General features: G+C 42.7%; 1 protein-coding gene across 1 annotated transcript in view; it reads left to right on the top strand.

Moving 5' to 3' along the window:
• Nucleotides 1–9,366: 9,366 nt before the first annotated feature.
• Nucleotides 9,367–23,353, top strand: part of bbox1 (butyrobetaine (gamma), 2-oxoglutarate dioxygenase (gamma-butyrobetaine hydroxylase) 1) — a 94,410-nt gene continuing 80,423 nt past the window's right edge. Inside the window, exons 1-2 of the mRNA XM_034183679.1 lie at nt 9,367–9,455; nt 15,912–16,358. Coding sequence (XP_034039570.1) covers nt 15,969–16,358 — 390 coding nt within the window. The 5' untranslated portion in view covers nt 9,367–9,455; nt 15,912–15,968. The remainder of the gene's footprint in view (nt 9,456–15,911; nt 16,359–23,353) is intronic.

Here is a 23,353-nt window from a genome sequence, read left to right as displayed (position 1 = left end):
GAGGTCCCTAAGATAAGATGGGACCTGATTATTCAAAACCTTATAAGTAAGAAGAAGAATTTTAAATTCTATTCTAGAATTAACAGGAAGCCAATGAAGAGAGGCCAACACGGGTGAGATATGCTCTCTCCTGTTAGTCCCCGTCAGTACTCTAGCTGCAGCATTCTGAACCAACTGAAGGCTTTTTAGGGAACTTTTAGGACAACCTGATAATAATGAATTACAATAGTCCAGCCTAGAGGAAATAAATGCATGAATTAATTTTTCAGCATCACTCTGAGACGAGACCTTTCTGATTTTAGAGATATTGCGTAAATGCAAAAAGGCAGTCCTACATATTTGTTTAATATGCGCTTTGAATGACATATCCTGATCAAAAATGACTCCAAGATTTCTCACAGTATTACTAGAGATCAGGGAAATGCCATCCAGAGTAACGATCTGGTTAGACACCATGCTTCTAAGATTTGTGGGGCCAAGTACAATAACTTCAGTTTTATCTGAGTTTAAAAGCAGGAAATTAGAGGTCATCCATGTCTTTATGTCTGTAAGACAATCCTGCAGTTTAGCTAATTGGTGTGTATCCTCTGGCTTCATGGATAGATAAAGCTGGGTATCATCTGCGTAACAATGAAAATTTAAGCAATACCGTCTAATAATACTGCCTAAGGGAAGCATGTATAAAGTGAATAAAATTGGTCCTAGCACAGAACCTTGTGGAACTCCATAATTAACTTTAGTCTGTGAAGAAGATTCCCCATTTACATGAACAAACTGTAATCTATTAGACAAATATGATTCAAACCACCGCAGCGCAGTGCCTTTAATACCTATGACATGCTCTAATCTCTGTAATAAAATTTTATGGTCAACAGTATCAAAAGCAGCACTGAGGTCCAACAAAACAAGCACAGAGATAAGTCCACTGTCCGAAGCCATAAGAAGATCATTTGTAACCTTCACTAATGCTGTTTCTGTACTATGATGAATTCTAAAACCTGACTGAAACTCTTCAAATAGACCATTCCTCTGCAGGTGATCAGTTAGCTGTTTTACAACTACCCTCTCAAGAATCTTTGAGAGAAAAGGAAGGTTGGAGATTGGCCTATAATTAGCTAAGATAGCTGGGTCAAGTGATGGCTTTTTAAGTAATGGTTTAATTACTGCCACCTTAAAGGCCTGTGGTACATAACCAACTAACAAAGATAGATTGATCATATTTAAGATTGAAGCATTGAATAATGGTAGGACTTCCTTGAGCAGCCTGGCAGGAATGGGGTCTAATAAACATGTTGATGGTTTGGATGAAGTAACTAATGAAAATAACTCAGACAGAACAATCGGAGAGAAAGAGTCTAACCAAATACCGGCATCACTGAAAGCAGCCAAAGATAACGATACATCTTTGGGATGGTTATGAGTAATTTTTTCTCTAATAGTCAAAATTTTGTTAGCAAAGAAAGTCATGAAGTCATTACTAGTTAAAGTTAATGGAATATTCAGCTCAATAGAGCTCTGACTCTTTGTCAGCCTGGCTACAGTGCTGAAAAGAAACCTGGGGTTGTTCTTATTTTCTTCAATTAGTGATGAGTAGAAAGATGTCCTAGCTTTACGGAGGGCTTTTTTATAGAGCAACAAACTCTTTTTCCAGGCTAAGTGAAGATCTTCTAAATTAGTGAGACGCCATTTCCTCTCCAACTTACGGGTTATCTGCTTTAAGCTACGAGTTTGTGAGTTATACCATGGAGTCAGACACTTCTGATTTAAAGCTCTCTTTTTCAGAGGAGCTACAGCATCCAAGGTTGTCTTCAATGAGGATGTAAAACTATTGACAAGATACTCTAACTCCCTTACAGAGTTTAGGTAGCTACTCTGCTCTGTGTTGGTATATGACATTAGAGAACATAAAGAAGGAATCATATCCTTAAACCTAGTTACAGCGCTTTCTGAAAGACTTCTAGTGTAATGAAACTTATTCCCCACTGCAGGGTAGTCCATCAGGGTAAATGTAAATGTTATTAAAAATGATCAGACAGAAGGGAGTTTTCAGGGAATACTGTTAAGTCTATTTCCATACCATAAGTCAGAACAAGATCTAAGATATGATTAAAGTGGTGGGTGGACTCATTTACTTTTTGAGCAAAGCCAATAGAGTCTAATAATAGATTAAATGCAGTGTTGAGGCTGTCATTCTCAGCATCTGTGTGGATGTTAAAATTGCCCACTATAATTATCTTATCTGAGCTAAGCACTAAGTCAGACAAAAGGTCTGAAAATTCACAGAGAAACTCACAGTAACGACCAGGTGGACGATAGATAATAACAAATAAAACTGGTTTTTGAGACTTCCAATTTGGATGGACAAGACTAAGAGACAAGCTTTCAAATGAATTAAAGCTCTGTCTGGGTTTTTGATTAATTAATAAGCTGGAATGGAAGATTGCTGCTAATCCTCCGCCTCGGCCCATGCTACGAGCATTCTGGCAGTTAGTGTGACTCAGGGGTGTTGACTCATTTAAACTAACATATTCATCCTGCTGTAACCAGGTTTCTGTTAGGCAGAATAAATCAATACATTGATCAATTATTATATCATTTACCAACAGGGACTTAGAAGAGAGAGACCTAATGTTTAATAGACCACATTTAACTGTTTATAACTTTTAACTTATTTAGAAATAAGAACCCCTAAATATGAAACGTTTTCCTTCATTGGAATGTTGCAGATAGTGCATCTTTTATAGGCAACCGTTCACATTTGGTTATGTTTAGGTAAAGGCCAGAAACTTTTAAGAAATCCTTAATTACATCAAGGGTGATAGATATCTGACTTGCATTTTTCAAGAACAATGTGGTGTCATCAGCAAACTGATTAATGATGATACCTGCAATAGAAATACCTTGGACAGCACTATTAATGGATGTGGGTGGAGAGAATTTGTGTACAATACGTAAGGGGAGATTGAACAACCTTGGCGAATATCTCGTTTCACATTCCCGGGGTTGTGCTATTTTTCATTTTGGTAGAACTATTTCCATTAGCATATAGTGTTTGAATTGCCCTACAAAAAGAAAAATCACCAAATCCTAACGTTTCCAAAGAATGAAAGACAAATTGGTGTTCTATAGTGTTGAAGGCCTTATAAAAATCTAAGAGGAGGAAAAAACTCTCATCAGACACTAAATCAGAATAGTCAAGACTTTCTATGACAAGTCTAATATTATTTAAAATGTGTCTCTTCCTCATAAAATCTACGTCTCATGAATAATTGTGTCAAGAACCTCTTTCATTCTTGTAGCAAATACTAAAGTCATAATTTTATAGTAATTTTTAACAAAAAATAGGTCTCTAGTTATCAATGAGGAGCACAGGGATAAGTGTAATGAGGCCTTGATAGAGGCTCAGAGGGAGAGCATTATTTTTTATACTTTCTATGGAAACTTGAGGTAAAAATGGGGCTAACTGGTTTGAGAATGTTTTATGAAATTCTGCAGTTATCCCATCTGTACCAGGCAACTTGTTGTTAGTGGGGCAATTGAATCAACAAACTCTTCTAAAACAATCATTTTTATCTTCAATATTAATAGTTCTTAAATTCTTTACAGGATCTAAAACCTGAATTGTGGTCACTTCATCATATTCTGAGCTGTACAGATTACTGTCAAATTTTGCACAGAAATCTGAAATCAGTTTGACATCATCAGTAATGACACGCTCAATGTTTAATCGATTAATATAATTAGTTTTGCAGCTAGGAAGACCAGCCACTGATGTCACAGTGCCACGCTACTCTGATTGGCTGTCGCCCCCCCCCCCCCCCACCCCCGAAAAAAAAAACAGAATAGAATGAAACAGAATGTGACACTTTAACCTCTTACAATGTTGTTGTCCATTTGGCTGCTCCCGTTTTGTGTTCAGGGTTGGTTGCCACAGCGGATACAGCCAGATCTGCATTGGTAGTTGGCACAAGTTTTACGAGGTCACAGTTAGATATCTTTGAACTGGTCCAAGGTCTGTGTCCCAAGAATGTTCCCTGTGAATTTGAAGACTCTGGCAGTAACAGGACTGGACTTATGGTGAGCACAGACAGATGGATGAGTGGACACACAGACAGATGCAAAGTCTTCACAATACCCGATGGCCGTATTTGATGGCCTTAGCTAATAAGAAAAATGGTGTGACCAGTTTTCACCTTTAAAAATGCATAACAGTTTTAGGTGGTAAAAACAGTTATTTTTGGTGATCTCCTCAATTCAATTTCAATTTTAAATGTATTTTCATTTATATAGCGCCAAATCACAACAGAGTTGCCTCAAAGCACTTCACACAGGCAAGGTCTAACCTTACCAACCCCCAGAGCAACAGTGGTAAGGAAAAACTCCCTCTGAGGAAGAAACCTCAAGCAGACCAGACTCAAAGGGGTGACCCTCTGCTTGGGCCATGATACAGACACAAATTACAGAAACAATTCACAGAAACAATTCACGGACAAATATACAAGAAATGCTATTGGCGCACAGGACAGGAGGATCGCCAACACAAATACAACTCCCATCTCTGGATGGAGCCGCACTTTAAACAGAGAAAAAACAGAATCAGGCATCAGAAAGACAAAAAATACTGTATAATTTGCCAGCATTAATCAACAAGAAAAACAGAGAAATACTCTTTGTAAATCACCTGCGATTTACAAAGAAATGAGTGTGTGTGTTATCCAATTTTTACAATAATTTTCCAGCAGCTGGCAACTTTCTTTTTGTTGTAATGTACATTGACTAATAGTAATAATAATAATGACATTTAAAATGAGGTTTATCTTCATAATTAACTGGTTTATTTAATGGAGAAAAACAATCACATTTGTTTTCATTGGCATGGGAACGCCACGAACATTTCAGTTTAGATTTTCTTTTGATCAACAGATGAAGATAAAACATTTGGGAGAAAAAAAGGCAACCAATACACGATCAAATTTCTGTTATACCTAAAACTTTTGCAGATTAGTTGCTAAAAGTATGTACACATTTAACCTAATATTTACAAATATTTGTTGTGGCTGGCGTGCCTGGCTGGCTTTTGTTTGTCTTCTGTTTCTGTCTTTTGGTTTTCCTTCCAGGTGGTGCGCGTTTAGGACTGAGTGGCTGTGTGGCTGAGTTATCAGAACCTCACCCTGATCACCTGAGGCTCATCAGGACTCACAGCTGTGGTGCATCTACACGGATTGGAACATAGTGGCATTTAAGTCTGGAGTGCACAGTGTGTATTTGCCAGAGACTCGACCTTGTGACCAGACGGGTGAGATCGTCGTCTTGAGAGCCATCTCATCATCAGTGGATGCAGAGAACGTCCAGGTTTGATGCATGGTCTGTGAAAGAGGAGAGGGTGAGGTCTCACGCTCGTCAGCATACTTCCTGAGGTACGTTGGGTTTTGTGACTAACATTTGTACAGTCAGTAAATGTGGTGTCCCTCACACCTTATTATATTGAGCTGTTATATTAGTCGTTTTAATCAGCTTCCACTGCAGTGGAGTTTGTGAACAAGGTGTTCCATGCCTGCAGGGTGGGAAGCTGATTAGTAATTAAGCCAGGAAGTGTTTGCTGTTTGTACACCTTTGAGCGGTCTCTCTGTGTGTGGAGTGTGGACTCACATGATGATTTCTTCATTCACAGACTCGGTTTGTCGCGGCCACCTGGGGGGGTGTCGGCGGGGTCCTTGGGTCCGAACTGGTTCTGGCTCCGGACCGTTAGTGCTGCTGGGAGCGCACCGTTTACCATCTCGCCAGACCGCGCACTTATTTGTTTGTATATTTATCACATCACTGTTATGTTTATTAAACTCTGTTATCCTTTGTACCGTGCTCTGCTTATTTTATACTGGGTCCTTCAAACACTGGTCGGTTCTCCGGGCTGCGTCCGACACATAACAGTAGTCTCTGGCCAAACATCACGGACCCAGCGGTAGCAGAGACGGTAACGCGCCGGGAAGGCGGCAGCAGACGTTCAGAAGTTATCTGGATCAGTTGCGGGTGCTCTCCGCCCGGATGGTGCGTGTTTGAGAACCCATTACTGAATACTGATTCGTGCTCTCTTGCAGCCGTGTTTCCTGTGTTTGTGCCTTATCCGTGGGTCGTGGTGGAGTGTGACTGGCGATGGCTTCGCGTCACGCTCCGACCGGATAAGAGGTTTAAACGGGAGCTGCAAGAGTGTGTCTGTAATGGGTGAACGCGCACGGCAGAGCTCTGTGGCATGGGTCGCTGTGCTTCCTGTGTTACAGTTGTAGCCCCGTTTCCCCGGGTGAAGATAACTACTGCGTCTGTTGTATCAGCTCCGGCGTAATTTACTTGAAACACATTTTGGTTGTGTGTTTGCACACAGCTGTGCACAGAAAAGCAGCATGAGTTGGGTTCTCTGTTACCAAAGGGGGTTTTTCATTTTTAGCACTTTGGCTCCCTCTGTTGGTAACTGAGTCACATTACCGTTAAGCTCTTAAATTGGAACAGGTGTGTTCCATTTGTTTGAGCTTAACGGTATACGTCATTTATTAGTTTAGTGTTGGTTCATTTTGTGTGGGTGTTTTTTGAGTTGGTTTTTGTGTGGGATTTTTTTTTTTTTTTTACACTATTAGTGTCTGGGGTCGTGTCCCTGCAGTCTGTTTGGAGCAAAGAAAAGGACCCAAGCCACTTTATGTTAGTCTGTTAGTCTTTCTTTTTATTTCTTTTAGTTTCACCTCCCAGGGTTTGATGGGACGGTCCCCTGGGGGGTGATGGGGGGGTAATTGGGTTGTTTTTTCTTTTTTCTTTTTTTTTTTGTTTTTGTTATGCCCTCTCTTCTCCTCTGACTCCAGCTGGGTGAGCCGTATGTGTCGGCGTTGCTGGAGTGGTGCAGTTTGGTTATGCTGGGCGTTTCCCAGGTAACCTCTGCACCTGGAAGGGGGGGGGGGGGGGTTCGGGGTGTTGTTTTTTTTTTTTGTTGTTGATTCCCTGTTCCACCTCCGGCTTCAGCGCGCCTTTGAGCCGTCTGCCATCGGCGTGGCTGAGGTTTGGGGCAGTGGGATATACCCGCAGCTGGTGGCTGGTTTGGAAGTCGGAGGAGTGGCGCCGTTTTGTGCCGTCTGCCATAACCGCTTTCCACTCCTCTCGGTTGGCTTCTGGGGTATAGTCACGGTTGGTGACGCTGGACGTGCTTCCAGTTCCCACTGCGCCAAAGGGGTGGGGTTGGGGTTGTTTTTGTTTGTATGTTTTTTTTTCTTTCCTTTTGTTTTTTCCCCCCAGTTTCCGCCCTCAGGGTGTGACTGTGGTGTCCTCTGGGGGGGAAAGGGCTGTGGGTCCATCTAGCCATAGATGGCCGGGGCTGGGTCCATTGGTCATGAGGGGAGGTGTCTCCTGGGGTTGATGGTACGGTCCTCTGGGAGTCCCCGTGGGTGACCTTGGATTCCAGAGGGACCTCAGCTGTGGTTATTACTCCTGGAGCTGGCGGGATGTCCTCTGGGGGGTGTTGGTCCCTACATGTCGTCGGGGGGGGGGGGTGTTAGCGTTTTTATTTGCAAGCTTAAGTTTGGGTTGTTTTTTCTTTTCTCCCCTTCCCGGGGTTTGATGGAACGGTCCTCTGGGGAGGGGGGGGGGGGTTAGCATTTTTATTTGCAAGCTTAAGTTTGGGTTGTTTTTCTTTTCTCCCCTTCCCGGGGATGGATGGAACGGTCCTCTGGGGAGGGGGGGGGGTGGTTTGGTTGTTTGTGTTTGTATTTTTTGTTTTATGACTAATCAGACTGTGAACATGGTTGGACAAAGGCTGACCGCACAGGTTTGGGAACTCCTGGCCACACCTGTGCTAATTGACTGACAGAAACAAGGGCAAAGATGCAGCCAGAGGAGAAGACGTCAATCGTTCTGTTGGATGAAGATTCTGTTGGAAGATGAATGCAGATACGGTTTCCAGCCATGGTCCCTGGAGGGGGGTGTTTCTCCTGGGCCAGGTTTGTGTGGTCGCCGTGAGGCTTCCCGTGAGGGTGGGGTGCTGTTGTGGCTGGCGTGCCTGGCTGGCTTTTGTTTGTCTTCTGTTTCTGTCTTTTGGTTTTCCTTCCAGGTGGTGCGCGTTTAGGACTGAGTGGCTGTGTGGCTGAGTTATCAGGACCTCACCCTGATCACCTGAGGCTCGTCAGGACTCACAGCTGTGGTGCATCTACACGGATTGGAACATGGTGGCATTTAAGTCTGGAGTGCACAGTGTGTATTTGCCAGAGACTCGACCTTGTGACCAGACGGGTGAGATCGTCGTCTTGAGAGCCATCTCATCATCAGTGGATGCAGAGAACGTCCAGGTTTGATGCATGGTCTGTGAAAGAGGAGAGGGTGAGGTCTCTCGCTCGTCAGCACACTTCCTGAGGTACGTTGGGTTTTGTGACTAACATTTGTACAGTCAGTAAATGTGGTGTCCCTCACACCTTATTATATTGAGCTGTTATGTTAGTCGTTTTAATCAGCTTCCACTGCAGTGGAGTTTGTGAACAAGGTGTTCCATGCCTGCAGGGTGGGAAGCTGATTAGTAATTAAGCCAGGAAGTGTTTGCTGTTTGTACACCTTTGAGTGGTCCCTCTGTGTGTAGAGTGTGGACTCACATGATGATTTCTTCATTCACAGACTCGGTTTGTCGCGGCCACCTGGGGGGTGTCGGCGGGGTCCTTGGGTCCGAACTGGTTCTGGCTCCGGACCGTTAGTGCTGCTGGGAGCGCACCGTTTACCACCTCGCCAGACCGCGCACTTATTTGTTTGTATATTTATCACATCACTGTTATGTTTATTAAACTCTGTTATCCTTTGTACCGTGCTCTGCTTATTTTATACTGGGTCCTGCTGGGCTGCGTCCGACACATAACAATATTAGCTCAATGGTGAGACAAATATGCACCATAATAAATGAGCTAATTGTTCCTCCCTGAAATACAGATGAATAAAGTGTTTAATGACAGAATGTGCAATTCATGGATGTTTTGTATAAGCGTTATATTGAAGCATGCAGTTTTTTATGTCAATTTCAATTTCAGGGACACTTCTAAAATATTAAAAATAATAAGAAAATAATATTTTAAAATGGCTGTTTGTGCTTTTTTTTTTTAGGGAGGGTGCTCGGAGGGGGTGTCACCCAGGGAGAAATTTAGTGTAGAACCGCCACTGCACCCCCACCCCCCCTTTCAGTTTTAATTTCGTGCAGCCATCACGGAATGAATTCGTGCTGCTGTGCCGAAAATGAGACGCTTTTCGTCACAATAAAAGCAAAATCAGGATGACGTCAGCCCCCCTCTGCAGGTTTGCAGCGGTTATAATCACTGACTTTTATTTACTACGTGGGGATTTTGAACCAGCAGCTTCTGCACGTGACCTTTCGCCTACATTCGGGCTGCGCGCACGTGCACGCGCCACTCGTGAGGACTCGGCGCTGCTGTCAACAAATACTGCAGGTAAACAACAACAACAACAACAACAAGACAATGTTAAATTGTTAAATGAATCAGTCAGGGGAGAAGATGTTCGTTTGCTGTGAAGAAGAATAACGGCCCCGCGCGCGGCCGTATGTTTGTTTGTTTGTTTGTTTGATTGATTGTTTGTCACGCGTGCGCTCGATATCTTTAGCGGTTCGCCTGAATTAGCAGATTTGTCGGTAAATGTTTTGGGTTCTAAATTCACGCTTCTGACGTCACCGACTAACTACAGTAATGAATGAAATCTTATGCTGCGTTCCAAGAAGCTCGGAAATGGGAACTCTCCAACATTTAAGACGAAAAGCCGTCGAGCCAGTGCGCGCGCGAGCGTGTGCGTGTGTGCGCGCGCGCGTGTATGTTGGGCTGGTATTATCTCTGCCAGCTGAAAGGTGGAGGTCATCAGATCTGATTGCCGACAAACACACACTGTGGATAGTTCATACTGCTCACAACTCGAATTTTACAAACTCTGGGGTTTTTGTTTGTTCGTTTTTTTACATTTTGATGAGTATAACTTTGAATTTGTTTGCAATCTAAATGAAACTCTAAATCAGAAAAGGTTGGGATAATATGGAAAATGGAAAGAAAAGAAAAAAAATTGTTATAGTTATTTACTTTCATTACAGTCTGTGAGGAGATATTTCATGTTTTTTTTTTGTTTTGTTTTTTCTGGTCAATTTCATTTAATTTTTTAATATACATCTATTTCTGCATTTCAGGCCTGCAACATATTCCAAAATAGTTGGGATGGGGCAATTACGGTGGCTCTGCTGCCACCGCGTCCAGGTCGCGGTGGCAGCAGAGCAAGCAGCACATCCCGCACTTCCCTATCCTCATCCAAGTCCTGTAACTCTTCCTGAGGGATCCCACAGCGTTCCCAAGTCAGCTGGGAAATATAATCTCTCCAGTTTGTCCTAGGTCTTCCCCGGGGAGTCCTCCCACGTGGACACCCAGACAGCAAATACATCCGGGCCGGATGTAGTCCAACATCTGATACCAGTCCTGAAAACAGATCCGGTCCAGACAGTTTTTGCACCCTGGCCCAGATCCGGCACGGCTCCGCTTTACAGTTCTGGAACAGATCCGGACCAGATCTGAACTGGATCCGCAAAACACCAACCGTTTACAGACCATATCTGGCATGGATCTAGGACAGATGTGGTCCGCATCACAGCACCGTGGCAGAAACATGGGGCATAACGATAAGCAATTTTATCTGCACTCGGCAAAAACTATCCATTAGCGGTTATAAACTCTGTACTCTGTAATCGTGATCGTCACTGAGGCTTTTTTAAATGCTTATTGCAAAGCGGTTTGTTTCTTTACGACAATTAAGTTTTATAAGTCCAGGGACACTGATCTGTGTGTTATAGATACAAATCAGTTTCCTCTGATCCACAGAACTTACCCCTGTAAAACTTGTTCCTGCCACGGTGCTGTGATGCGGTCCACATCTGCCCCAGATCCGTGCAAAAAAATATGGTCTGTACATGGTTGGTCTTTTGCGAATCCAGTTCAGATCTGGCCCGGATCTGTTCCAGAACTGTAAAGCGGAGCCGTGCTAGATCTGGGCCAGGGTGCAAAAACTGTCATGGTCCGGATCTGTTTTCAGGATTGGTACCAGATGTTGGACTACATCCGGCCCGGATCTATTTGCTGTCTGGGCATGCCTGGATGACCTCCTTAGGGAGACGACCAGGGAGAATCCTCACCAGATGCCCAAAACACCTCAACTGGCTCCCTTTGATGCGAAGCCCCTGATGGAGTCTATCTCCCACCAGAAACAGGTCCAATGTAATGCTGAGAATGTGGACACAGCTTCTACTTTGGTCATATAGAGACCGGATTGCGCTTTGCAGTGAATCTGGTACCCCATACTCCCTCAGCACCCCCCCCCCCCCCCACACACTCCCCCACACAGGTTACCCAGAGTGACTCAGTCATACGCCTTTTCCATGTCCACAAAGCACATGTAGACTGGTTGGTCATTACTCCCAAGACCCCTTCAGTATCCTTGCGAGGGTAATGCGCTGGTCCACCGTTCCACAACCAGGGCGGAACCCTCATTTCTCCTCCTGAATCTGAGTTTCCACTAAGGATCTAAGTCTCCTCTCTAGTACCCTGGCAGAGGCTTTTCCAGGAAGGCTGAGAAGTGTGATTCCTCGTCAGCCACTTCACTTCACAGTGTGAATGGGCCCTTAATGTTATCAAATCAAATCAAATCAATTTTATTTATATAGCGCCAAATCACAACAAACAGTTGCCTCAAGGCGCTTTATATTGTAAAGCAAAAGCCATACAATAATTACAGAAAAACCTCAACGGTAAAAACGACCCCCTATGAGCAAGCACTTGGCGACAGTGGGAAGGAAAACTCCCTTTTAACAGGAAGAAACCTCCAGCAGAACCAGGCTCAGGGAGGGGCAGTCTTCTGCTGGGACTGGTTGGGGCTGAGGGGAGAGAATCAGGAAAAAGACATGCTGTGGAGGGGAGCAGAGATCAATCACTAATGATTAAATGCAGAGTGGTGCATACAGAGCAAAAAGAGAAAGAAACACTCAGTGCATCATGGGAACCCCCCAGCAGTCTACGTCTATAGCAGCATAACTAAGGGATGGTTCAGGGTCACCTGATCCAGCCCTAACTCTAAGCTTTTTTAAAAAGGAAAGTTTTAAGCCTAATCTTAAAAGTAGAGAGGGTGTCTGTCTCCCTAATCCGAATTGGGAGCTGGTTCCACAGGAGAGGAGCCTGAAAGCTGAAGGCTCTGCCTCCCATTCTACTCTTATAAACCCTAGGAACTACAAGTAAGCCTGCAGTCTGAGAGCGAAGCGCTCTATTGGGGTGATATGGTACTATGAGGTCCCTAAGAGAAGATGGGACCTGATTATTCAAAACCTTATAAGTAAGAAGAAGAATTTTAAATTTTATTCTAGAATTAACAGAGAGCCAATGAAGAGAGGCCAATATGGGTGAGATACGAGGTCTGTCCAAAAAGTAACTGACCTTTTTATTTTTTCAAAAACTATATGGATTTGAATCACGTGTGATTGCATCAGCCAAGCTTGAACCTTCGTGCGCATGCGTGAGTTTTTTCACGCCTGTCGGTTGCGTCAATCGCCTGTGGGCAGGCTTTGAGTGAGCACTGGTCCAGCCCCCTCGTCGGGTTTTTATTGTCAGGGAAATGGCAGAGCGACTGCCGCTTTGCTCCATGAAATTTTTTTCAGAAACTGTTAGAGACAGCCAGTTGGAAACCATTCGAAAGATTCAGATGGCTTTCGGTGAAGATTCTGTTGGCGTCACATGGATTAAGGACTGTTAAAACCTTTTTAAAGACGGCCCACTGCAGCGGAGGGCGCGCGGCGCACCAAGCGGCCATCGACAGATCATCAGACCAGATCATTTCCAAACTGAGCGCTGTGTTGATCCGGGACATCGTGTGACTACCACAGAAATGGCAAGAGAGCTGGACATAGCACTTTTGCGGCACATTCCACTGTTACAGGAGATTTTGTAATGAAAGACGTGCGGAGGATTTCGTGCGTCGGCACGAAGCAGCTCATGGCGCACAACAAAAAAAAAATACCTCCGTGTTGGAAACCATTCAGAAGATTCAGACGGCTTTCGATGGCCTTTCAGTCGAGTGAGTGTCCGAGAAATTGTGTAACAGCTGGACATGCCCCAACATGTCCTGTGAGACTTCCAACACGGAGGTGTTTTTTTTTTTTTGTTGCGCGCCATGAGCGGTTCCGTGCTGACGCGCGAACTCCTCCGCACGTCTTTCATTACAAAATCTCCTGTAATAGTGGAATGTGCCTCAAAAGTGCTATGTCCAGTTCTCTTGCCATTTCTGTGGTAGTCACATGATGTCCCAGATCAGCACAGCGTTCAGTTTGGAAATGATCTGGTCTGATGATCTGTCGATGGCCGCTCAGTGCGCCACGCACCCTCCGCTGCTGTGGGCCGTCTTTAAAAAGGTTTTAACACTCCTTAATCCGTGTGACGCCGACAGAATTTTCACCGAAATCCATCTGAATCTTTCGAAAGGTTTCCAACTGGCTAACAGTTTCTGAAAAAAATTTCATGGAGCATTGCGGCAGCCTCTCTGCCATTTCCCTGACAATAAAAATCCGACGAGGGGGCTGGACCAGTGCTCACTCAAAGCCTGCCCACAGGCGAATGACGCAACCAACAGGCGTGAAAAAACTCACGCATGTGCACGAAGGTTCAAGCTTGGCTGATGCAATCACACGTGATTCAAATCCATATAGTTTTTGAAAAAAATAAAAAGGTCTGTTACTTTTTGGACAGACCTCGTATGCTCTCTCCTTCTAGTCCCTGTCAGTACTCTAGCTGCAGCATTTTGAATTAACTGAAGGCTTTTCAGGGAACTTTTAGGACAACCTGATAATAATGAATTACAATAGTCCAGCCTAGAAGAAATAAATGCATGAATTAGCTTTTCAGCATCACTCTGATACAAGACCTTTCTAATTTTAGAGATATTGCGCAAATGCAAAAAAGCAGTCCTACATATTTGCTTAATATGCGCATTGAAGGACATATCCTGATCAAAAATGACTCCAAGATTTCTCACAGTATTACTAGAGGTCAGGGTAATGCCATCCAGAGTAAGGATCTGGTTAGACACCATGTTTCTAAGATTTGTGGGGCCAAGTACAATAACTTCAGTTTTATCTGAATTTAAAAGCAGGGAATTAGAGGTCATCCATGTTTTTATGTCTGAAAGACATTCCTGCAGTTTAACTAATTGGTGTGTGTCCTCTGGCTTCATGGATAGATAAAGCTGGGTATCATCTGCGTAACAATGAAAATTTAAGCAATGCTTTCTAATAATACTGCCTAAGGGAAGCATGTATAAAGTGAATAAAATTGGTCCGAGCACAGAACCTTGTGGAACTCCATAATTAACCTTAGTCTGTGAAGAAGATTCCCCATTTACATGAACAAATTGTAATCTATTAGATAAATATGATTCAAACCACCGCAGCGCAGTGCCTTTAATACCTATGGCATGCTCTAATCTCTGTAATAAAATTTTTTGGTCAACAGTATCAAAAGCAGCACTGAGGTCTAACAGGACAAGCACAGAGATGAGTCCACTGTCTGAGGCCATAAGAAGATCATTTGTAACCTTCACTAATGCTGTTTCTGTACTATGATGAATTCTGAAACCTGACTGAAACTCTTCAAATAGACCATTCCTCTGCAGATGATCAGTTAGCTGTTTTACAACTACTCTTTCAAGAATTTTGAGAGAAAAGGAGGTTGGAGATTGGCCTATAATTAGCTAAGATAGCTGGGTCAAGTGATGGCTTTTTAAGTGATGGTTTAATTACTGCCACCTTAAAAGCCTGTGGTACATAGCCAACTAATAATTCTAAAACCTGACTGAAACTCTTCAAATAGACCATTCCTCTGCAGATGATCAGTTAGCCTTAGCCAGCAGTTTCAAATTTCTTTCATTGTCGCCTGCTCTGGCCCCTGGAAGACATTTGACTATGGTTGCTGGTGTCGCTAACTTCACATTTCTCTAAACAGAGTCGCCATTAACCAGAGTTTGATCCTCGGCGGGTGTGTCACCGAGTGGGGAAAAATGGTTAGATATGTGAACGGGTTGGTGGTGTACACGGGGCTTCTGTTTAGAACTACGCTTCTTCCTCAGTCACCCAGCCGGCCTGCTTTCCCGGCTGCTCAGGATCTGCTGGGGGACAGCTAACAGTGGCTGAGCTGCCTTGGTCTGCACCAGCTACAGGGGCCTGGCTAGCTGTAGAATTTTCCACGGTGCGGAGCCGAGTCTCCAATTCGCCCAGCCTGTCCTCCAAAGCTACGAATAAGCTACACTTATTACAAGTACCATTACTGCTAAAGGAGGCCGAGGAATAACTAAACATTTCACACCCAGAGCAGAAAAGTGAGGGAGAGACAGGAGAAGCCGCCATGCTAAACCGGCTAAGAGCTAATAGCTGCGCTAAGCTAGTGGATTCCTAAAAACACACAAAGTGAATAATGTGTAAATATTTAGAGGTGATTCAGCAGAGGGAGTGCTTTAGTTAAGGCACGTGAAGATTACACTGTGAAACAAATTGTTATCTAGTTGACTAGATCAATCTAACTACGCAGATTAAACAGCTAACAGATACAGCAAAACACCGCTGTGCTCCGGAACAGGAAGTGATACAATACCGCAGTGAGAGCCAACCACCAGATCACAATATTCATTTCAGAAAACAGTACGATTGCCACAGGCACCACAATATGACTGCCATGACATGTGACAGTTCATTCCAACAAAAACTGACATTTTTTTAACAAAATAGAGTTTACAACATCAAGTTTTGAAAGCGGCTCATATGATTGATGGGGAAAATTCCTCTGGCGAGTACTTTTACTTTTCTGCCTTCTTATTTACTGCAGGTTGGGTCCCTCTTTCTGACCTGAGGTCACAGATTGGCCGAAGTGAACAGACTGAGAATGTGGATGAGTACGTTTGCACGTTTGGCGCTGCCCGCCCTGCAGAGGAGCGTGCCGGTCAAAGCCCGTCAGACTCTGCAGGCTTGTTGCAGACCAGGACGGGCGGACGGACTGATTTCGGTGCAGTTACGCGGGCAGCAGACGCTCGGGGCGGCCTGTGTCTCTGTGTCTCAACACGCCCTGAGACACGCCCGGGCTCTGGACGAGGAGAGGATGGTGGAGGTGAAGTGGGAGGACGGGGGGCAAAGCCTTTACCCGTTCACCTGGCTGAGAGACAACTGCCAGTGTCCACACTGCAACCTGGACTCGGCTCAGGCCCGGAAACTGTTGATGTCTCAGCTCGATGTCCACACAGGAGTCGACAGCGTCCAGGTCACCAAAGACAAAAAGGTGCACTGCCTCCTTCGCCTGATCTGGGCTTTTCGGACAACATGGGCATTTGATGGAACCAGTACTTTTAATAAAATTAGAATTAATCTGCAAAAAAGCAACACACTGTTGTGTATTAAAAAAATTAAACAAGTTTTACATAATTTGTCAAATGTTATTTCAAAAAGCTTTCAGCTCTATATTGCAGAAATGCATCAAATTTAAATGTGGAGATTATCCTGACAAAATCATTGGTCACATGATATGTATTGTGAAATTAAGTCATTATTAGAGCCCGACCGATATGGATTTTTTTAGGCAGATGGCGATAACGATTTTTTTATGAAAAAAATGCAGATAATCGATCGGCTGATTTGCCGATAGCCGATAAATCAGCCGATATTATTATTGTTTTTTTAATGAATAAAATGTTTTTGTTTTTTGTTTTTTTGGACCCTTACCCAAAAAGGTATGAGCTAAAGGCTGAAATACAATTTACAAGTTATTTACAATTTAGTAAAGCTTGGTCCCAGCCGTCGTCGGCCCCAGAGGGTTAATGGCGAATGCCAGTAATTCCCAGAACCCTTCCGGACGACCAGTGAATCTGAATGTTTCAACCTCTTAGCAGTAAATTAAAGTTTTTCATGCTAGAAATAAGGTCTACACAACGTGGGCTTAATGAAAGCGGGACTGACACAATGAAGCACATTTGACACATTACTACATAAACTGAGTTATCAACTGAGTTGAACTGAAACGGGAGAAATGTGGGGTGAATGTAATTGCAAAGTTTATTACAAACAACATCCTTATAAACTTACTTGTATGCTTTTGTCAGCCGATCCGTGCAGTGTGACAGTGAACTACGTGGGCCAGTGATGAACACATTAAGCAGGGGTGTAGCAGCTCTCAGTTGAATGGAGTCAGAGCTCCATTTACTGGACAAACGGTGCAAGGACATTTACATTTGCCGACACAAACATTATTTCAGTAACTGTTCTGTTTATGAGAAATTATCGGCGTTCTATCGGCAAAATTTCGGTCGATAGTATTTTGAAAAGGGCGTATATCAGCCAATAATATCGGCCGGCCGATATATCGGCTGGGCTCTAGTCATTATTTTGAGTACACTAACGTAGGGAGCTGAAATTATGTGTATTTGTCATTATGTAGTGACAACATGTGACATTTTACAGTAAGTGTATTCAGTCAGCTTTTTGCAGAAATTGCACAAATGTCATTTCAAAACCAACACAAAAGCAAAATGTGCATTTTACCAAACGCTGATGCATGCTTTTAAAGTAAGGGGGTTTTATTATTATTTTATTTATTTATTTATTTATCACTGATGCATGATCACGTACACACATAAATTCTGTATTAAGAGAGGAAAAAATATTCAGACAAAATATTCAGAACCACCAGCTGTAATGTGGACCTAACTGCGTGCATCGAGGAAAAGGTACCGCCTGAGATTTTATAGCTGCCTTTAATGTTAATTAAGCTCCCAAGACTCATTTGTGATCATGACCTCAGTGGGCGTAGCTCGGTTGGAGCTACGGTGTCAAAAATGTTCTGAAATTATGAATTTTACTGTAATCTGATAACATTTACTTTAATGCGATTATTACCCTAATTGATTGATTTCCCATGTCCAAGTTGTCCATCGTGTGCCGGACCAGCATGCCAGCGTGTTCGAAGCAGAATGGCTGAAGAAACGTTGTTTCTCTCCCCGCTGCCCGGAAAGCTCTCCAAGAAGGACTCTTCATTAACGGTGAGTCCAGATATGAGATTTGTTCCTTCCTATTTAAAAGGTTCAATCACTTTGAGTTGAAAATGAGGCTGGGCGAGACAAATTATCCAGCGCTCAGGCAAAGGGGGGTTGTTATGGTGTAATAAAGTTACTGTCCTTCAAGTATAAAGGGAGACTGATACCTCAACTTAGCTAGCAGTAGAATGTGTTCAATGTTCTAGTAATAACAGATGAAACTTGTGACGAAACATCACATCATTAGCAAAGATCAGCTGAACAGGATCAAAAGCAGCTTATCAAGATTCAAAGAACAACAGATCAAGATCAAAGATCAGTGTAAAAGGCTCAAAGACCATTTATCTGGATAGAAGATCATTTTTATGAGGATCAAAAATCATCTGATCAGGATCAAAGAGCAGATAATTAGCACAATAACTCAGCTGATTATGATCAAAGAGCAGTAGATCAGATCAAGGGTCAGTTTATAAAGATTTAAGATCTTTTGTTCAGGATGAAGAGTAGTTTATCGATACAAATATCAGCTGATTAGGATCAAAGAGGTAGTGTATAAGGATGAAAGACCAGCTGATTATGATAAAGAGGAGATAATCAGAATCAAAAAATCAGTTTTACTGATCAAAGATTCACTGATCAGGATCAATCAATCAATCAATTTTTTTAATATAGGCGCAAATCACACAACAACAGTTGCCCACGGCGCTTTAATATGGTAAGGCAAGGCCATACAATAATTATGTAAAACCCCAACGGTCCAAACGACCCCCTGTGAGCAAGCACTTTGCTACAGTGGGAAGGAAAAACTCCCTTTTAACAGGAAGAAACCTCCAGCAGAACCAGGCTCAGGAGGGGCAGTCTCTGCTGGACTGGTTGGGGCTGAGGGAGAGAACCAGGAAAAAGACATGCTGTGGAGGGGAGCAGATATCGTCACTAATGATTAAATGCAGAGTTGGTGCATACAGAGCAAAAGAGAAATAAAACAGGTGCATCATGGGCACCCCCCAGCTAGTCTACGTCTATAGCAGCATAACTAAGGATGGTTCAGGGTCACCTGATCCAGCCCTAACTATAAGCTTTAGCAAAAAGGAAAGTTTTAAGCCTAATCTTAAAAGTAGAGAGGGTGTCTGTCTCCCTGATCTGAATTGGGAGCTGGTTCCACAGGAAGGAGCCTGAAAGCTGAAGGCTCTGCCTCCCATTCTACGCTTACAAACCCTAGGAACTACAAGTAAGCCTGCAGTCTGAGAGCGAAGCGCTCTATTGGGGTGATATGGTACTACGAGGTCCCTAAGATAAGATGGGACCTGATTATTCAAAACCTTATAAGTAAGAAGAAGAATTTTAAATTCTATTCTAGAATTAACAGGAAGCCAATGAAGAGAGGCCAATATGGGTGAGATATGCTTTCTCCTTCTAGTCCCCGTCAGTACTCTAGCTGCAGCATTTTGAATTAACTGAAGGCTTTTTAGGGAACTTTTAGGACAATCTGATAATAATGAATTACAATAGTCCAGCCTAGAGGAAATAAATGCATGAATTAGTTTTTCAGCATCACTCTGAGACAAGACCTTTCTGATTTTAGAGATATTGCGTAAATGCAAAAAAGCAGTCCTACATATTTGTTTAATATGCGCTTTGAATGACATATGCTGATCAAAAATGACTCCAAGATTTCTCACAGTATTACTAGAGGTCAGGGTAATGCCATCCAGAGTAAGGATCTGGTTAGACACCATGTTTCTAAGATTTGTGGGGCCAAGTACAATAACTTCAGTTTTATCTGAGTTTAAAAGCAGGAAATTAGAGGTCATCCATGTCTTTGTCTGTAAGACAATCCTGCAGTTTAGCTAATTGGTGTGTGTCCTCTGGCTTCATGGATAGATAAAGCTGGGTATCATCTGCGTAACAATGAAAATTTAAGCAATACCGTCTAATAATACTGCCTAAGGGAAGCATGTATAAAGTGAATAAAATTGGTCCTAGCACAGAACCTTGTGGAACTCCATAATTAACTTTAGTCTGTGAAGAAGATTCCCCATTTACATGAACAAATTGTAATCTATTAGACAAATATGATTCAACCTATGGCATGCTCTAATCTCTGTAATAAAATTTTATGGTCAACAGTATCAAAAGCAGCACTGAGGTCTAACAGAACAAGCACAGAGATGAGTCCACTGTCCGAGGCCATAAGAAGATCATTTGTAACCTTCACTAATGCTGTTCTGTACTATGATGAATTCTAAAACCTGACTGAAACTCTTCAAATAGACCATTCCTCTGCAGATGATCAGTTAGCTGTTTTACAACTACCCTTTCAAGAATTTTTGAGAGAAAAGGAAGGTTGGAGATTGGCCTATAATTAGCTAAGATAGCTGGGTCAAGTGATGGCTTTTTAAGTAATGGTTTAATTACTGCCACCTTAAAAGCCTGTGGTACATAGCCAACTAACAAAGATATTGATCATATTTAAGATCGAAGCATTAAATAATGGTAGGGCTTCCTTGAGCAGCCTGGTAGGAATGGGGTCTAATAGACATGTTGATGGTTTGGATGAAGTAACTAATGAAAAAACTCAGACAGAACAATCGGAGAGAAAGAGTCTAACCAAATACCGGCATCACTGAAAGCAGCCAAAGATAACGATACGTCTTTGGGATGGTTATGAGTAATTTTTTCTCTAATAGTTAAAATTTTGTTAGCAAAGAAAGTCATGAAGTCATTACTAGTTAAAGTTAATGGAATACTCAGCTCAATAGAGCTCTGACTCTTTGTCAGCCTGGCTACAGTGCTGAAAAGAAACCTGGGGTTGTTCTTATTTTCTTCAATTAGTGATGAGTAGAAAGATGTCCTAGCTTTACGGAGGGCTTTTTTATAGAGCAACAGACTCTTTTTCCAGGCTAAGTGAAGATCTTCTAAATTAGTGAGACGCCATTTCCTCTCCAACTTACGGGTTATCTGCTTTAAGCTACGAGTTTGCGAGTTATACCACGGAGTCAGACACTTCTGATTTAAAGCTCTCTTTTCAGAGGAGCTACAGCCCCAAAGTTGTCTTCAATGAGGATGTAAAACTATTGACGAGATACTCTATCTCCCTTACAGAGTTTAGGTAGCTACTCTGCACTGTGTTGGTATATGGCATTAGAGAACATAAAGAAGGAATCATATCCTTAAGCCTAGTTACAGCGCTTTCTGAAAGACTTCTAGTGTAATCAAACTTATTCCCTACTGCTGGGTAGTCCATCAGAGTAAATGTAAATGTTATTAAGAAATGATCAGACAGAAGGGAGTTTTCAGGGAATACTGTTAAGTCTTCTATTTCCATACCATAAGTCAGAACAAGATCTAAGATATGATTAAAGTGGTGGGTGGACTCATTTACGTTTTGAGCAAAGCCAATAGAGTCTAATAATAGATTAAATGCAGTGTTGAGGCTGTCATTCTCAGCATCTGTGTGGATGTTAAAATCGCCCACTATAATATCTTATCTGAGCTAAGCACTAAGTCAGACAAAAGGTCTGAAAATTCACAGAGAAACTCACAGTAACGACCAGGTGGACGATAGATAATAACAAATAAAACTGGTTTTTGGGACTTCCAATTTGGATGGACAAGACTAAGAGACAAGCTTTCAAATGAATTAAAGCTCTGTCTGGGTTTTTGATTAATTAATAAGCTGGAATGGAAGATTGCTGCTAATCCTCCGCCCCGGCCCGTGCTACGAGCATTCTGACAGTTAGTGTGACTCGGGGGTGTTGACTCATTTAAACTAACATATTCATCCTGCTGTAACCAGGTTTCTGTTAGGCAGAATAAATCAATATGTTGATCAATTATTATATCATTTACCAACAGGGACTTAGAAGAGAGAGACCTAATGTTTAATAGACCACATTTAACTGTTTTAGTCTGTGGTGCAGTTGAAGGTGCTATATTATTTTCTCTTTTTGAATTTTTATGCTTAAATAGATTTTTGCTGCTTATTGGTAGTCTGGGAGCAGGCACCGTCTCTACGGGGATGGGGTAATGAGGGGATGGCAGGGGGAGAGAAGCTGCAGAGAGGTGTGTAAGACTACAACTCTGCTTCCTGGTCCCAACCCTGGATAGTCACGGTTTGGAGGATTTAAGAAAATTGGCCAGATTTCTATAAATGAGAGCTGCTCCATCCAAAGTGGGATGGATGCCGTCTCTCCTAACAAGACCAGGTTTTCCCCAGAAGCTTTGCCAATTATCTATGAAGCCCACCTCATTTTTTGGACACCACTCAGACAGCCAACAATTCAAGGAGAACATGCGGCTAAACATGTCACTCCCGGTCCGATTGGGGAGGGGCCCAGGAAAACTACAGAGTCCGACATTGTTTTCAAACACCAGTTAATCAGGATCAAAGATTCTTTGATCAGGATGAAAGCTTTGATGAGTAGGATCAATGATCAGCTGATCGGGATCAAATTGCAGTTCATCGGGATCAAAGATCTTTAGGTCAAACATCTGCTGATCATGATCAAAGAGTGGTTTGTCAGCATCAAAGAGCAGTTTATCAGGATCAAAGATCTGTTTATCAGGGTCATACATCAGCCGATCAGGATCAAAGAGTGGTTTATCAGGATCAAATAGCAGTTTATCAGGATTAAAGATCAGCTAAATAGGATTACAGGAGTTGATCAGGATCGAAGGTCATCTTAAAAAATGAGTCTTCAGGGCTTCATTTATCTGTTGAGTTTTGGCAGAGGTATGCACTGTCTGAGTGCGCTTCTCGTGTTGTGTATCAAAGAGTTGTTTTTTGCTGTTGCTGTCTTGAAAGATTGGAAAACAGACCAGTAGAGATGGATGAACGTTACTTCTGATACTCGCCACTACTGCATGTGACACACACGTGTGTATTTACACCAGGGTGTGTTTCACTTGTGTTTGCTCAGTTGTTCCACATTTGTTTTTATTCCACATTGTGTATCTTCTATGATTTTTTTTTTTTTTTAAAGAAGGGTGTCTGACATAAAACTTGTGCCAAACTGACATGCAGAGCCAACTCAGGTCTGCATGTAAACTGCAACCTCAGGTGAAAACAAGGGAGTGTGTGTGGTTTGTTTTGTGTTTTTTTCTTTTTTTACTGGCTCATGGCGCTGATTCAGTCATCACCTCCCAGAACACTCACACTGTCTCAAACGTGTTATAACATATAACCTTATATAATAACAATAGAAATAAAAGAGCCTCAGTCCGTGTGGACATTTGCCCCGTCCACTGC

The sequence above is a fragment of the Thalassophryne amazonica genome, chromosome 2 (genome assembly GCF_902500255.1).
Source record: "Thalassophryne amazonica chromosome 2, fThaAma1.1, whole genome shotgun sequence".
Lineage (NCBI taxonomy): Eukaryota > Metazoa > Chordata > Actinopteri > Batrachoidiformes > Batrachoididae > Thalassophryne > Thalassophryne amazonica.
Note: the sequence above shows the minus strand (reverse complement) of the source record. Positions and strands in the feature narration are given on the sequence as shown.